At 45.8% G+C, this 15,260-nt stretch overlaps 1 protein-coding gene across 1 annotated transcript; it reads right to left on the bottom strand.

Moving 5' to 3' along the window:
- Nucleotides 1-4,449: 4,449 nt before the first annotated feature.
- Nucleotides 4,450-13,136, bottom strand: LOC132448852 (splicing factor 3A subunit 2-like). Its single transcript, XM_060040401.1, has 3 exons — nucleotides 11,051-13,136; nucleotides 9,698-9,961; nucleotides 4,450-8,366 (listed from the first exon to the last, which is right to left on the bottom strand). Exons 1-3 carry the CDS (start codon nucleotides 11,236-11,238, stop codon nucleotides 8,258-8,260), a joined length of 561 nt encoding a protein of 186 aa, XP_059896384.1. The 5' UTR covers nucleotides 11,239-13,136; the 3' UTR covers nucleotides 4,450-8,257.
- Between the last annotated feature and the right edge of the window lie 2,124 nt (nucleotides 13,137-15,260).

The following is a 15,260-nucleotide window of genomic DNA, read 5'->3' as shown; positions in this document are numbered from 1 at the left end:
TCTCCTCACTCACTCCTCTCTCTCTCTCTCCCTCTTTTCACTGCCCCCCTCCCACCACCACCTCCTCCTTTTCCCAGACCATCTTCCTCCTCCACCTCCTCCTCTGCCTCCTCCAACTCCTCTTCCCCCTCCACCACCTCCTCTTCCTCCTCCAACACCTCCTCTTCCTCATCCACATCCTCTTCCTTCTCCACCACCTCCTCTTCCTCCCTCTTCCTCTTCCTCCTTCTCCTCCACCTCCTCCACTCGATTACCAGCGTGGTCATTAGTTTGTTTGGAGCTCCGGAAGGTTCCGGGGACCCGGGGCTCCCAGAGCGTTTCCTAATCATCCATTTCAGTTATTCTTGGTCATTATCTCGTCTTCCACAAAACACCACATGGACGCTAATCTGCCATGTTCTGACCGAGCAACAATCCCCCACTCTCTGTGTTGCGCGCACACACACACACACACACACACACACACACACACACACACACACACACACACACACACACACACACACACAATCTCTCTCTCACACACACACACACACACACACACACACACAGACATATACAAATGCTCCCAAACACGTGTACACACATATAAACACACAAACAATCTCTCACACACACACACACACACACACAAACCCTCCCAAGCACATGTACACAGACACACACACACACACACACACACACACTCATTCTCACACACACACACACACACACACACACACACACACACACACACACACACACACACACACACACACACACACAGATTACTGTCCTCTGGAATCATGACTTGTTGTCTGCCAGTGTGTTTTGCCGAGGGGGCTGAGTGTAGCTGTGTGTATCTGTGTGCATGTGTTTATGTGTCTATGTGCTTTAGAGGGAGAGAAAAGAGAAAAACAACAACAGCAACAATAAATGATGTTGGTGGGAGAGATAGCGAGAAAGAGGATGGGATGAAGAAGAACAAGGGATTCAAGAAGGCAAAAAAACTTTCAAAGAAATGTTACAAATTACTAAAAAAATGTGTGCGTGTGTGGTGTGTATGTCTCATGGCACCAGTAACGTAAAGTACCCCATTAGCCCAGGACCACAAAACACATTGTGTGGTGTGTGTATGTGTGTGCACATGTGTGTGTGTGTGCGAGTGTGGGTTTCAGGGCCACCCTTTTGTCACACAGTATCTGAGCCACTCCTCAACTCTCCTTCTCCAGACAACACAATGTATCTCAGGCCCTCTCTCTCCGACAGGAAGGATATTCTAGTCCTGTCCCTGTGACCAATGATGCACAAATACATGCTGTGTTTCTATAGCGCTGGACCCGCTGCCTGCCATGTCGTGATCCTGATGAATCAACACCCCCGCTGCTCAAAACGGGGATGTTCACACAAGCCAGGAGATGACCGTAGGCCGTCAGTGTTAAAGGTAGTGTAGGGAAGATACAAGCGCTATTATTTGAGTGTGATTGGTTCGAAATGGCACTGGCATCCGTTAGCTATACGTGAGTGAGAGTATCTGTTTTGAGTTAGCTGTGCCTGCCTCTGTATGATACAATTCAGATTTAAGATAGCTCCCGACTTCTTTCTGACCAATCAAGGTATCTCTTCCGTGATTGGATATGGGAATCCATGTTGCCTGTCCGTCAAGGGTGGAAGAAATGTCCCTTCCCAATGGCAGAGAAACGAAGGGAAGGAGTACGGAGGGAGGGGGTTACTCATGGTTGTTTGGTTTCAAAATCGTGCTCTTTCGCTCTCCCTCTTCACAGCTCTCAAACGTACCTAAAGCCTCTTTAATGTGTTTCTTTATCCATCAAATAAAAGTATATGTGAGTGCAATCAAAACGTTTTTTGAAGAGTTTTTTTGTTCAGGGTCTGGCGTCAGAGTCCACAGAGAGTTCAGCCCTCACCCAGAGGTTCTTAGTGGCACGGCCAAGAGAGGGACCCTGGCACTGGGGCACAACGCAGGGCCTGTTCCCCTCCCCACAGCCTGGAGGGACCAGGCCCACCAGAGCCTGAGCATGCTGGCGGGGATGGAGGAGTGAGGACAGGGTGAAGGGTGTGCATGTTTGTGATAGTGTTTGCGTGTGTGTGTTTGTGTGTTCATATGTGGGGGGTTGTGTGTGTGTGTGTGTGTGTGTGTGTGTGTGTGTGTGTGTGTGTGTGTGTGTGTGTGTGTGTGTGTGTGTGTGTGTGTGTGTGTGTGTGTGTGCGCGCGCGTGAGGTGCTTTCCCAGTTCGGAAACAGCTGCTTTCGCCTTCGTAAGAAAAAGGAAATTAAATATGTGCACATTGCCATATTCTCCCTCTGACCTTGTAACAATGTGAATCTTACACAGACTTTCGGTTTGGTCAGCATTTTCCACATCCACATATTTCTGTTGTGGATGAGTTGTTTGACACTTACAGCTTCGAGTTTAACCTTACAGTCAGGGAATTCACTGCAATATCGATGGTTTCCGAGATTGATTGTTACCTACGCTGGTAACTTCAACCCAAAGGTAAAGCCTGGTACGTAATCTAACCCTCTTCTTAGCAGATGTTATTGCAATTTAAACTGAGAAACTGGGGTCAAGGCAGTTTTGGCAGGTGGGTTGAATGAATTTTGCGAATGAACCAAACGTCCGATATTTCTGTCACATCCACCCAGAAACACACAGTCATACATAAACAAGAACCTGCTCTGTGTTTAAATGTTATACTCCTGGGATGGCGTGCCAGTAAAAATAGTTTAAAACAGTAATCGGGTTACTAGGTCTAATGTAGTGATTAACTCATGTGGAAGTAGGTCAAAGTGTAACTTAACACAGTGCCCCACACCAATTCTAGTGAATTAAAATATTAACCCCATGATCAAGATTGTCTTAGTTTCAAATAAACAAGAGCCTTTTTGTTTATGGGTGTGACTTTTGCTCTAACATGTGATCTTATAGGGTCTCAAGGCCTCAACACCAAATATGAATGGTGCCCTTTAACAATCACTCACCAAAGGCATGATTTTTCCTAAAACTTCCTGCATTACACAAAATGTGCTGAAAGGCGCTTCAAATAAAGCTCATCTGATGACAGTTGATAACAGATCATTAGTTGTAGGCCTTCACACTTAAATAAATAAATATGCATATATATATAGCAGTAACTGAAATATATTCTCCCAGCTCTCTCACACACACACTCACACACACGGTAAGGCATACGAGCAGCAAATCCTAATAGGAAATGGAGGAAAATAAACTAATTACAGTGACTAGCAGCACTGATATAAAACACTTATAATAACCTCTGACAATTACAACGTGTCAAACCCAGTTGACCAAGAAGAAGGGTTGAATCAATACCCACCATGCAATCTGACAGACAGGAAGGTAGACAGCTACGACAGACAGACAGGAAGTCTGTAAAATCATCAGTCATCGTGTAACTCGACCACACGCTGATTGACATCTTCTGGACAGAAAGGTGCTGTTCCGAAATGGTGAACTGTTAGCTTTGCAGGTTTAGCACGTCAGCTAAATTATCAAACAGTACATCGATTACATGAATCCAATCAGTCACTTACTCAAACAGCTGTTAACATGGTTGTTATTCTGACGAGGCTGTAAATAATCTGTTCACGTTGAAGTCACAATCAAACTGTCCTTGAGGCTGAAAGGTAAAATAACATTATATTATAAATATAAACTCATGTGTGCATATTCATCAGACAGCAAATGGTTACAAACCCTTTTTCTAGAAGTTTGACCTATACCAACGATGGAAGATGGAAGACTAAATAGAACATGAAAATGAACGTATAGTAATTATATTTAAAAAAGCTCATCTATTTCTACCTAATCTAGAAGTTTTTCACTCAGATTGTAAATTCTAACTGCCACCAACAGCGTCCAACCACGAGATAATATGACGCAAGGGTCCGCAACACTTTAATTAACACTTTACTGATAAAGCTTCCACACACACACACACACACACACACACACACACACACACACACACACACACACACACACACACACACACACACACACACACACACACACACACACACACACACACACACACACACACACACACACAGGATCTCAGAGGGCCTGAATTCCTATGGAATTGATGGGAGATAACCTAGCTAGGCTGAGCTCCAACACAAAAGACACAGGAAAAGGAAGGAGAATGAAAGATGTTAAGACAGCAATCAGTCTACCTTATCTTCCTCCTGCTAATTGATAATTAGTCAGACATTAATTTGGGGGCCAGCACTCATCTCCTATCTCACTAAGGAACTTTTTTATCAGCGGTGTAAAATGTTGCGCTAAGCTAGTGTGTGAATTTTAACGACTCACCTTGTGGGCTAAAGGGATGTCAGCAGAACTGTTTCTCATGACGTGACTTTAATTAATCTGAAGAGAAGCGTTGGGAACTTTTAAAAAGCATCAAGAAAAAGCAATCTGTTAAACAATCTTTTTTGTTTTTTTGTTAAAACAATTTAATTGTATTGCAAAACAAATGTTCCAAAACATAAATATATATGAAATACAGCATAAGTATCTGGTGATTAATCAATCCATTAGATACAAAAAAGGATTGAGATTTTGATCAAAAACAAAACATCCATCGATAGATTTTGGTGTTTTTTTAAACGATTCTTATAAAACGTCAATGATTTGCTTCCTTCAGTCTATCGGCATGAAGGACAATTTAAAACCAGAACTCTTGGTTATACATGACAAAAGAGTATATTTATAAATGGGGTGGTCAGGATAGTACCTTTGATTATAGAAACACTTGTGGTAAAAGTGGTATACTGCAGCATCAGAGAGACATACATTAAATGAGCTTAGCGGTGTGCTAAAGTGAGCTAGTGGGAAACCACAAGCCATCAAGCACAGATAACTGCACTTAGAAACATACACTTCAGATTTGGTTTAATAAAAAAACGTAAACGATATAATTGTGTGGTGAGATTTTCCCAACTTCACATCGGAGACGGACATTCTCAAAACACGGGTCTACAATTCTAGACAAAAAACAGGAGAATATTGTTAAAAATGAAATACATATATGAATACACATATGATTTGCTTGTGACATTGTGTTATAGCAGAGCAGTTAGGACACGGGAAAAAAAAGTCACACACTAGAAAGTTTCACATCTTATACATCAACTCCAGCAAAACTACGATCACACGGGCGATTCAAACTTCTGTGGTATCGCCTGAGAACCAGACCCAACCAGACCTTGGCCGCTCGCTCGGTGGGTTGTCAGGATTCTAAATCAGAGCATGGGGGCACGCAGGTACAGAGTCAGGGCTGGTGAGGACCACCAGACCAAGGTTCACGTGCAGGGGGCCACCCTAGGCCTATCTAAACCCCATTTCTCTGTGCTCTGGTACTGAATACTGAGACAGCATACAATTCTGTACATAGTTAGCATTAATGTCTCTAAACACATCTTTAAAGGTCAGACTTTAAAGAAAGGTTTCTATTTTCATTCGTAATCCTCACATTCTTTTACGTTGCTATCTTCCCCAACCCATAAATCGTTTAGTAATTTTTTCCTTCTTTCACTTTCTTCTCACTTTCTTTCTTCCTTCCTTCAACCTTTCTTTCGTTCTCTCTTTCTTCTGGACTATTTACACTACAACATATCACACATGGAGCCATCTATCAGCAACTGGTTGGTTCAGATTCGTGGTCCTATTAGTGGCAACACTTCTAATCTTTGGCGCCGGTCTGAGAACACAGCAATCTGTGATCCAGATTTGAACATTGACGATGAGACATAATGATACAACAACAACAAAAAAAAAAACACACTGTAACTGGATATTCCACATTCTAGAACTGTCAATAATTGGTTTTGCATGCAACTCTCTCAAAACAAATGTGTGTGTGTATGTGCCTTCTGAGCTGAGAACAGCCTGGACGCTGGCACACACACACACACACAGCCTGACTGTGTTCCAGTGCGAACATAGAAAATAATTCACAAAATGTATTTCATACAAAAAGTACCACTGGCTAAAAACATTGTGGTTTGAAAAAAAAAAAAAAAAACGTAGACACTGCTATGAAGGAGAGGAATCGTATTGTAACATAGGTAGCCTAAACAAATTAGCATTGCTAACTGCGGTAACACAATTCAAGGAATTGTTACATAATTACATTCAAAGATGATGTTCACTGGCTAACTGATCAAGGGGCTGTTGTTCAGGGAGTTTTAGTAACGGCAACTGATTAGATAGAGCTAGGAATGTTCAGGAAGATTAAGGGCTCTTGTTTAAAGATGATTTTAAATATAAACTATAAATCAACCACTCTAGCAGTAGTTGGTTCACAGTGTTTTGAACCAGAAACATATCTCATCAGAAACTGTTTTTATAATACATGGCGTTCCTACAAGTACCTGGAAATCACAGAGATTCCTTACACCTCTTCAAAATACTGTACCATCGTCAACACATGTTAAAAGGGTTGGCTGAAAATATGCAAAAAATACATGACAAAAAAAGAACTTGTTACATATAGAGGATGAAGTGTTAAAGTGTACCAAAGTTGTACTTCAATCATACAAAGGCTAGCAGAATCCATTCTTACACGTTGCATAAAAGATATAAAGATCAATCAAGGTGAATTGCACCTCCAATCAAAACCCAAAAGCACAATATGAGGATTTTAAAAGCAACGTCGTTATTATAAGATTGATTTATACATTTCTATGTACTTTATGTATTCAACTGAAATGTAATTATAGGTAAAATTAATCAACTTAATATATAAAATACTGTTTTGAATCCAAAACATTTACATTCTGACATTAATATGCCGCTAAATCGTTTTTGAATATTTCACATTTGCAGCTAATCGGACATGAAATGCTTCTTGCATCATTATTCCAAAATCATTTGATCCTAAGTTTACATCTGAATGGAAACTTGGATGTGAAGGACATGTGTGTTAAACAGTATACACGGCATGTTAGGGATTAAGGTAATGTATACCCTCTATAAACAGATATCTGCATATGAATGCATGATCGGTCAGCAACAGGTTTTGGTATCAGAAGCACTCTGGTATCCGTTAGTAAGAGTCGGGGAAGACGCAGAATACGGTGGCGCCACCTTTTTCATGTTATGCCAAAAAGTGATCATCAACAAAAAAGTGATTGTATCAGCCTGTTTATATGTCTACTTTCATCTGGATCTAACAGTGATCATGTGCACATAAACAGAACTTTATGTCGTGATTATATCTAAGGTATTTCTTTTTGAAAGGTTGAGGTTTCTTATTAGTGAAAAGTCCAAATTATTGGTTGTCCAAAGAAATGTTTGCAGTTTATAGCATAATTAGGCATGACGTGTACTTGTTTCATAAACAGTACTATAGCATTGCTCCTGATTTGTATATGTATTTTGTATCTCTAATATGCTTGTTGAGGCCTATGTTTGGAAACTAGTCCAATTATTTATGGATGGGATATAGCTATATAAAATAAAGAAATGATCAATGATATTAACTATCATTATGACCCTTGTTTATTATTATCTCCATTGTATGATCTGCTCTGCGCCCTAGATTATTACCAATCCAGGCCTTTTAACTGTTTTTACAACCCATCATGGGCAGACAGCTACCGTTTTAGCAGGCGATCACTTAGAGGAACAGGTCGATGCGATAAGTGGGCGTGCCGGGTCGATCATACCAGGGGAGCCTGGCTGGCACGTAATACTGCATCATTAAAACGCTCATCAAATAACGTTCGCTATCGCTTTCACCTACGCCTTTTCGGAGCCAGGGAAAACCCTGGGTGTGAGGACATACACAAGATGTTTGGTTTGAACCTTCTGTTGGTCATAAAAATAACATGCATGTACTGGTACATTATTACACATATTATTATAAGGTACAGCTACGGGTACATATATATATACATGTATGCTAATCAATTTAAAGTGTTTTCCATCATTATCTTTTGTTACTCGTTACATCCTATCCTGTCTGTTTTGGGCTAATCCGACTTTGGTTGGCATACAATCTCAAACCTTATTGCACTGTAGGACAGGGACACAAAATCAATGAAAATACATAGATAGTAAAAAAGTACATGTGCTTGTTGGGCTGTTTTGCTGAAAGCTACTGCTGACGTGGCTGCATTCAGATGTGATGAAATATATGATGGAAACCCCCCTAGCCAGGCTAAAGCATGTGAATGCGGCCGTAGTTTCTTCCTGATGCTAACACCGCGGAGCACCTGTGCATAACTCCTGCTAGACAGCGGCGGTCATGGGGTTCTTCTGTCGAGGGTTGGGCTGGTCTGGGCGTTTCCCTCCGTCTCCCAGGTAACCGTACTGGTCAGGGACGGGCTCCCTCGGGTTCCTGGAACCAACGAGACATCGAGTCAGTTTAGTTAAGTCAGCGGTACAGGCGGAGCTGTAAACGTCAAACACTAAAACAGCTCCAGAACCCGTTACACAACTCAACGCAACGGGTCTTCCGGGTGCGTGTGTGTCTGTGTGTAGTACAAGACCATCCGTGCTCTGGTCATTCTAATGTCCGCACTCTGATGTCAGCCGTCAGAGGGCACTTCTGTGATTCCATCAATTTGAAAAAAGGTGAACCGAAAGATGACATCATTCCCCCGGTGTCATCACCCCTCCGGATTTCCAGTCTTCAAAACAAGGAAAGCATCGCTAAAAAGGGAAACGGTGAGGTCTCGTACCAGCAGATCAGCCTCAGACAGGCGGGACCAAGACAGAACAGCGTCAGACAGAAGCGCTCCGGGCTACAGAGCCCCAGATAGGTGGCCCCAGACAGAAGAGCCTCAGGCTAAACAGCCCGGGGGCCCCCCCCCGAGCCTGGAGGCTAAACATGAGACACACCACTGCGGCTCGCCTCCCACCGCTGCACCCCGACCCTTAATGTCCGGGCGTGAGACTAACACAGCTATTTGTTATCGCACTTCACCCCTCATATTTATTTAATAATGCAATCTAGCCCTTAAGTAGCAGCAACATCGCTGGAGCACGGAGCATTACTTTGATTTATTGCAAGAGGAGGGACACGTATGGGGACTTGGTTTCTGCACGTGCTCAGACCGTGCACCAGGGTCACACAGCGCAGCAGGAAACTCTGCTCCATGTTCTGGTCGGATGGGTGCGCGGCAACACGGACACGCACGGGGACATCCACCAGACATATTAACATAAATAGAGTGAGATGATACAGACACATAACCCGGGCCTTGGCTTGAAGCTACAACTCATCTCTGTCTCCGGAGGATTGGGCTTATTCGGTCCAAACAACGTCCCCGACTTCACTTAACTCAGGGTCCACTGGTTTACACACAGGTGCAGATCCAGAAGTCTGCTATCTGAGGTTACCATTGTTGTGTATAAAAAGAATAAACACAGATAAAGAAAAAACCCTTTATATGTGATATCTACCGTGTTTGCACTTCCACTAATCCCTAAAAAAGAACCTTGTATTTCTGAATCCCATAGCCTCTCTGCACTCTGTCCAATAGAAAAATATGTATTTTAAACAAGGGTTGTGGAGCAGTAGGACATTCTTTTGTAGTAAACTCTGGATGGTATCCTTCGAATGTTCTCAGCCTGACTTGTTGTGCGTCCCTCTGGGTGAACGTGTCTACTGAATGATCAAAGGTAGATGTTAAGATGTTAAGCCGCCTCTGACCTTCTGACCCCTACCTGTAGGCCCCTGCTCCTCCACCAGGGACGCGGCTCATGGTGTCGTAGCGCTGGGCGCGGAGCGGCGGCGAGGGGGGAACGTCCTGCCTCAGAGGGCCCCTCGGCGGGTGCTGGGGCTGAGGGTGCTGGGGGGCCTGGGGGTGATGGGGGGCCTGGGGGTGGGGGTGCTGGGGTGACTGGGGGTGGGGGTGCAGGGGGGCCTGGGGGTGGGGGTGCAGGGGGGCCTGGGGGTGGTGGGCCAGAGGATGGGGTTGATGGCGAGGACTGCGAACAGGAAACAGATTGAGAGAGAGAGAGAGAGAGAGAGAGAGAGAGAGAGAGAGAGAGAGAGAAAGAGAGAGAGAGAGAGAGAGAGAGAGAGGGACAGAGAGTGAGAGGGGAAAGGTTTAGGTTAACGCCGTCCTTATGCACACACATTTGAACAATGGCATTCAGAGGTATGCAGGCAATACACCCAGACGTGACCCAACCCCGGGGTCAAGCGTTGCGGCGGGAAGGAGGCGGCGGTGTCGACAAAATGACAGTCGAGGAAAAAAAAAGAAAAAAAAAGACCAAAACAAGCGAGGAGGGTTCAAGTGGTGTTCAAAGCCCTCGGATAAGGCCTGCGGGGCTAATGCTCCGTCGCCGGAAATTTCCTGCAGACAAACAAGTCGGTTATTCATCCGAGAGTCATGAGTCAAGCCTCCCTCGGCCGGACGGCTCCCAGTCACTCGTGTTGTTTATGTCTGCCGTCCGCTAGGGCGCTGGGAGTCACGGCGGGGACCGCCGAGCCTAGGAAATCAAACACATGAGACGGATCTAATCTGGTTCCCTCCCCGCTCCTCATTATGTCACTCGGGGAGCACATGATCGCCGCTCCTTTCAGCCGCAAAATTCGCATCACACCTCCCGACACTTCCAGTAAACCAAATCAACAGAAGCTGCAGGGGGACGGCCGTTTGTTTATTTAGACACGTTCTCACGGCCGCGGCGCCCGTGTATAGCGGCGGGCGCCGATGGCTGCCACGCCGCCCGGGTATAGAACAGATGGCTACGGCGTGACGCATCTAATGACGGTTCCTCTTTCAGCGCGGCTAGACGGCAATCGGTCCTTTAGAACTGAATTCTTATTAGATAATGATATTAATGGTATTTATGACGGGGTGCCGGATCGGGTCGTGGGCAGGGCGTCCGGGTCGTGGTCAGGGCGTCCGGGTTGAACACCCCCCCCCCCCCCACTTATGTCTGCAGCCTATTTCGGAGGGGTTCAGGATCCAAAACATGTTTCTGGAAACACTGGCAGGAGCTTTGGATTCAAGTGTTTGAATCGATGAATGAATGAATGAATGAATGGATAGTCGGATGTTTGGTTACTTTTGGTGTGGATAGTATCCAGGCTCAACGCTGCGGAGGTCTCCTGATCGGGGGTACGGCTGGCCGGGGGGGTACCCGGGGTAGGCCTGCCCCGGCTGGGGGTTCGGGCCGGGGTATCCAGGCCCTGGCTGGGGGTATCCCTGTGTAGGTGGAGGGGCCCCTGAGTAGGGGCCCGACCAGGGCTGCATCGGGTAGTCTACGGGATCCAAGGGGCCGCGCCTTGAAAGACAGAAAAAAATAACAACAACAATTAGAATCGTACAGTGAGGATATAGTTAAAATAAAAACGGTGATAAATAAGGGCGCTGGACAGAGTCGCGGACAGGGTGTTGGGACTCCCACACAAAAGGTTGTGAGTTCAAGCTCCAACATCCCCTGAGCAAGATACCTAACCCCTACCCTTTTGTATCCAAGATTCAGAGTAAGTTGTTTTTTTGCATAAAAGCGTCTGATAAACAGTTGAACAGGGAAGAGAAGAGAAAGCAAATAAGTTGTTGTGAGCGGCTGAACCCATTACTCTGACTCTGGAGGAAGCGGAGCCGAGAGACTTAACGACGTTAGCGAGGAGAGAGGCGGCGAGCTAGAGTTTATTAGTCGGCTTCACCTTTCCTGGAGGAATCGCAGAAAGCGGCAGCTTGTTTTAGAGAAGTGCCTCAATAAGAGCTTTGTTTGAAAGCGATGGTGATAAATGTTCCGAAAACATTTGGAAACGATGTGTTGACAAAAAGTTTGGGGAAATGAATCTGAGAATCGTGAGTAATGTGACAGCAGGTATTGCGACACAGATGACCTCCTTGACCCCATCCACCCATGCCAAGGGCCACATAGCAACCGTACATAAGTGACATGTGACAGCTTTGAGTGGGATCAGTTCGCACACACGCACGCGTATAAACACACATGCACACAGACTTACAGAGGGGACACACACGCAGGCACAAATGCATGCACCCATATTCAACCTTGATGCACAAACACCTACCCACTCACACGCCCACACACCCACCCACCCACGGACACGCACAAACACACACACAAACACACACACCCTTGGAGGGACACAAACACGCACGCGCGCAGCCACAAATGCACGCGCACATGCTTAACCTTAATGCCTAATGCACACCTACCCACCCACCCCTCCACCCACACGCACAAACACACACACACACACATGCACAAACACACACACGCGCACAGCTGGGGTAAGCGTGTCCAGTCCTGTTAGCACATATCAGTTGGCCGCGGTGGAAAGTGAGTCCACACACATTCGTCCTCCTCACATATCTCCCATTATCAGGCATTAGTGTTTTATCCCTCTCCCGCTGCCCCCTGCTGCTATTCCCTTTACATATCAATCTGTATCTATATCTGTATATCCAGCTCTAAGCCTTCCTCTGGGACCCTCCTTAAGTCATACTCTGCTGAATCATAGTCGCCTTCCTGTGAGCAAGCATAGGCCGCGATCACTTCCTGTTAGCCAGTGTAGCTCTCTTCACTTCCTATGTTTATTGCTTCACTCAACTCTACTTCTCAAACTATGAGATCTATGAGACACAGACTTTTTACTCTTTATTTAAACTGTTAATCTTGCTATGCACTCTGTATTGTGGTTTTCCAAGCACTCTTTAAAAAAAGTTTGATTTGATTTGATGATCACGGTATATCATGAGTGCTGAAACATGCACAAACTATGATATTTAACAGGGTTAGGTTCAATATGTAACCGTCTACTACTGTTGACGCGGTATGTGCGTCTATGTTTCTGTGCATGTACGTGTATGCGAATGTGTGTGTTTGTGTGTGTCTGTGTGCTATCGTCTCTCACTGAGTGTGAAAACATATGGCTGATTGAGGGGGGTTAAGAGGGGTTGTTACTGACTAGCTTCTGGCCAATAAAGGGCCCCGAAGCAGGTCTCGTTGGCGGGTGATTGGTCGAGCTGCTGTCAACCAGAGGCAGATGGACAGAGCGGGATAGGAAGTCCACTGTATGGACATCTAGAGGAGGATGATGAAGAACAGAACCACCCATGGATGAATGCAACAGACAGACAGACGTCAGGCAGAGACGAACCAGCAGACACACACACACACACACACACACACACACGCAGTGGTAGTTTAACCCACCCAGAGGCCTGTGTGTGTTTGGGTGGTCAGAGCTCAGATTCAGGCTGAGAAGCTGCATACTCCTCATGTTTAACATTGCTCCAGCCTCTCCCTGCTCCTCACAGCATGCACACACACACACACACACACACACACACACACACACACACACACACACACACACACACATGCACTCTGCGCACACACGCACTCTGCACCCACACCCACACACAGACACCCACACACAAAGTTGCACATGTTCGTATGTGCCCAAGTACGTATGTGCAGTATGTGTATAATGTTCCGTTCCGTGTCTGTAAACCCCTCATATTTCTGACAGCATGTCGTCCGTCTGTCAGTCTATCTTTAGACGCCGGACCCGCTTATTAAAACTAATCTCGAAAAATATTTAACTCCTGTTGGAATGTCGTGTCAGCGAAGTGGCTCTGATGTCGGCCTGTTTTGGACTGAGGCCCAGGCTGCAGTGCCAACCTGTCTGTCTGTCTGTCTGTCTGTCTGCCTGTCTGCCTGCCAATAGACTCTTCCCTGTCTCCATGCTTGCCTCAGCTCAGACGATATGTCTCTCCAATCACACACTTGTCTATCTGACGGTCGGTCTGTCTGCATGTCTGCTTGCCTGTGGTTGTATGCCTGTCTGTCTGCCAGGCTGTCTGGCAATTTCAAGGCCCTGGCAAATGACTCCTGTCACTCCTTTTACCTCCCCTCCATCTGTCCATCTCCTCAGCCGTTCACCGCTCTGCCTCTCCATGTGTAGAACAGCCTTCATACAAGTCACCTCTCTGTGTACTCGTGTCTGTCAATGTATCTGCTTCTATTCCGTCCGTCGGCCTATGGCATCTCTGTATGACATATAACAGTATGTCATTTGAACCCTCTTTAGTCATTCTCTGGATGCTTTTATCCAAAGCGACCGACAGTGAATACAGAGACCTGTCATTGAGGATCAGGTGGGGGGTTAAGGCACGTTGCTTGAGACAGCCTATAGGGTCAGCTGCGGATCTTAGGGATCAAACCCAGAACCGTATGGGTAGGAGTCAACCACCCTAGCTTCCCTATACTGCACCTTTCTGTGTGAGACGTCTGTGAGGCTGCACAGTGTGTTTGGGCTGTGGAACTAAGGGCCTGTCCACACTGTATCTGCATAGAGCTGGCCTCTCCCCTCCGAGCCTCTCACCTGTATTAACCGCTATCTTTCTATCGCTCTGCCGATCGCTCAATCGCTGCCTGGCTCAACTGACTCGATAATGTCCCCGCCTTGGAGATAATCCTACCAGAAGGGTGGTGGGGAGTTGAGGGGGCAAGCAGGAGGGAGGGGTGGTGTGTGTTTGTGTGTGTGTGAGGAAGAGGAGAAGAAAAAGGAGGGAGGAAACAGAGAGAGGGCAAGGAGAGTAGGAAAATAAACAAGCGAGACAGAGAGAGAGAGAGAGAGAGAGAGAGAGAGAGAAAGAGACAGAGAGAGACAGAGACATAGAGAGAGACAAAGAGTAGGAGAAGGAGAAGGAGGAAAGTAGACCAGAATGGTATACATGATAATCATCTCCTCGTATACATTCCAGCGCAAGTTTGTTGGTTAATCAGTCAGTGATCTGTCTCTCCACTGTCAGCCGGTAATCTGTGGGCTATTCCATAGGAATACATTCCCATTCCACGGGAGATCTGGTGTGTATCAGTAACATCGGTGCTGGAGATGTTGCAACTAGAGGGAGAATATGATTGGGAATGCTGCGCGTCAGTAAAATATGAGGAGTTGCATGAAGACTAATTGGGAATGGAGTGGGGAATCTGAAGGGAATCCACTGTAAATCCAGTTGGCAGGGTTGGAATGCTGCCACCAGGAAGCCAAGTCAGCAGCTGGGGATTATATGGGGATGAGAATGGAAACCATTACTGGAACCCGCACACAGGAACCCATTCACGCACATATTCATGCACACGCACACACACATTCATGTGTGCGTGCACACACACACACACACACACACACACAGACAAAGACACACACACACACACACACACACACACACACACACACCGAAACGCATAGCTGCATGGACAAACATGTGCTTGGCATACTGATGAA

Source organism: Gadus macrocephalus, chromosome 20 (genome assembly GCF_031168955.1).
Source record: "Gadus macrocephalus chromosome 20, ASM3116895v1".
Taxonomy (NCBI): domain Eukaryota; kingdom Metazoa; phylum Chordata; class Actinopteri; order Gadiformes; family Gadidae; genus Gadus; species Gadus macrocephalus.
Note: the sequence above shows the minus strand (reverse complement) of the source record. Positions and strands in the feature narration are given on the sequence as shown.

What these genes read in the sequence shown, in the direction of transcription:
- LOC132448852 (XM_060040401.1), bottom strand. Translation starts at nt 11,238, where the DNA reads ATGCAGCCCTGGTCGGGCCCCTACTCAGGGGCCCCTCCACCTACACAG. An exon ending in GGATACTATCCACACCAAAA is followed by an intron (nt 9,962 to 11,050) that starts GTAACCAAACAT and finishes TCCTGTTCGCAG; the next exon opens with TCCTCGCCATCAACCCCATC. An exon ending in GGAGGAGCAGGGGCCTACAG is followed by an intron (nt 8,367 to 9,697) that starts GTAGGGGTCAGA and finishes CGTTGGTTCCAG; the next exon opens with GAACCCGAGGGAGCCCGTCC.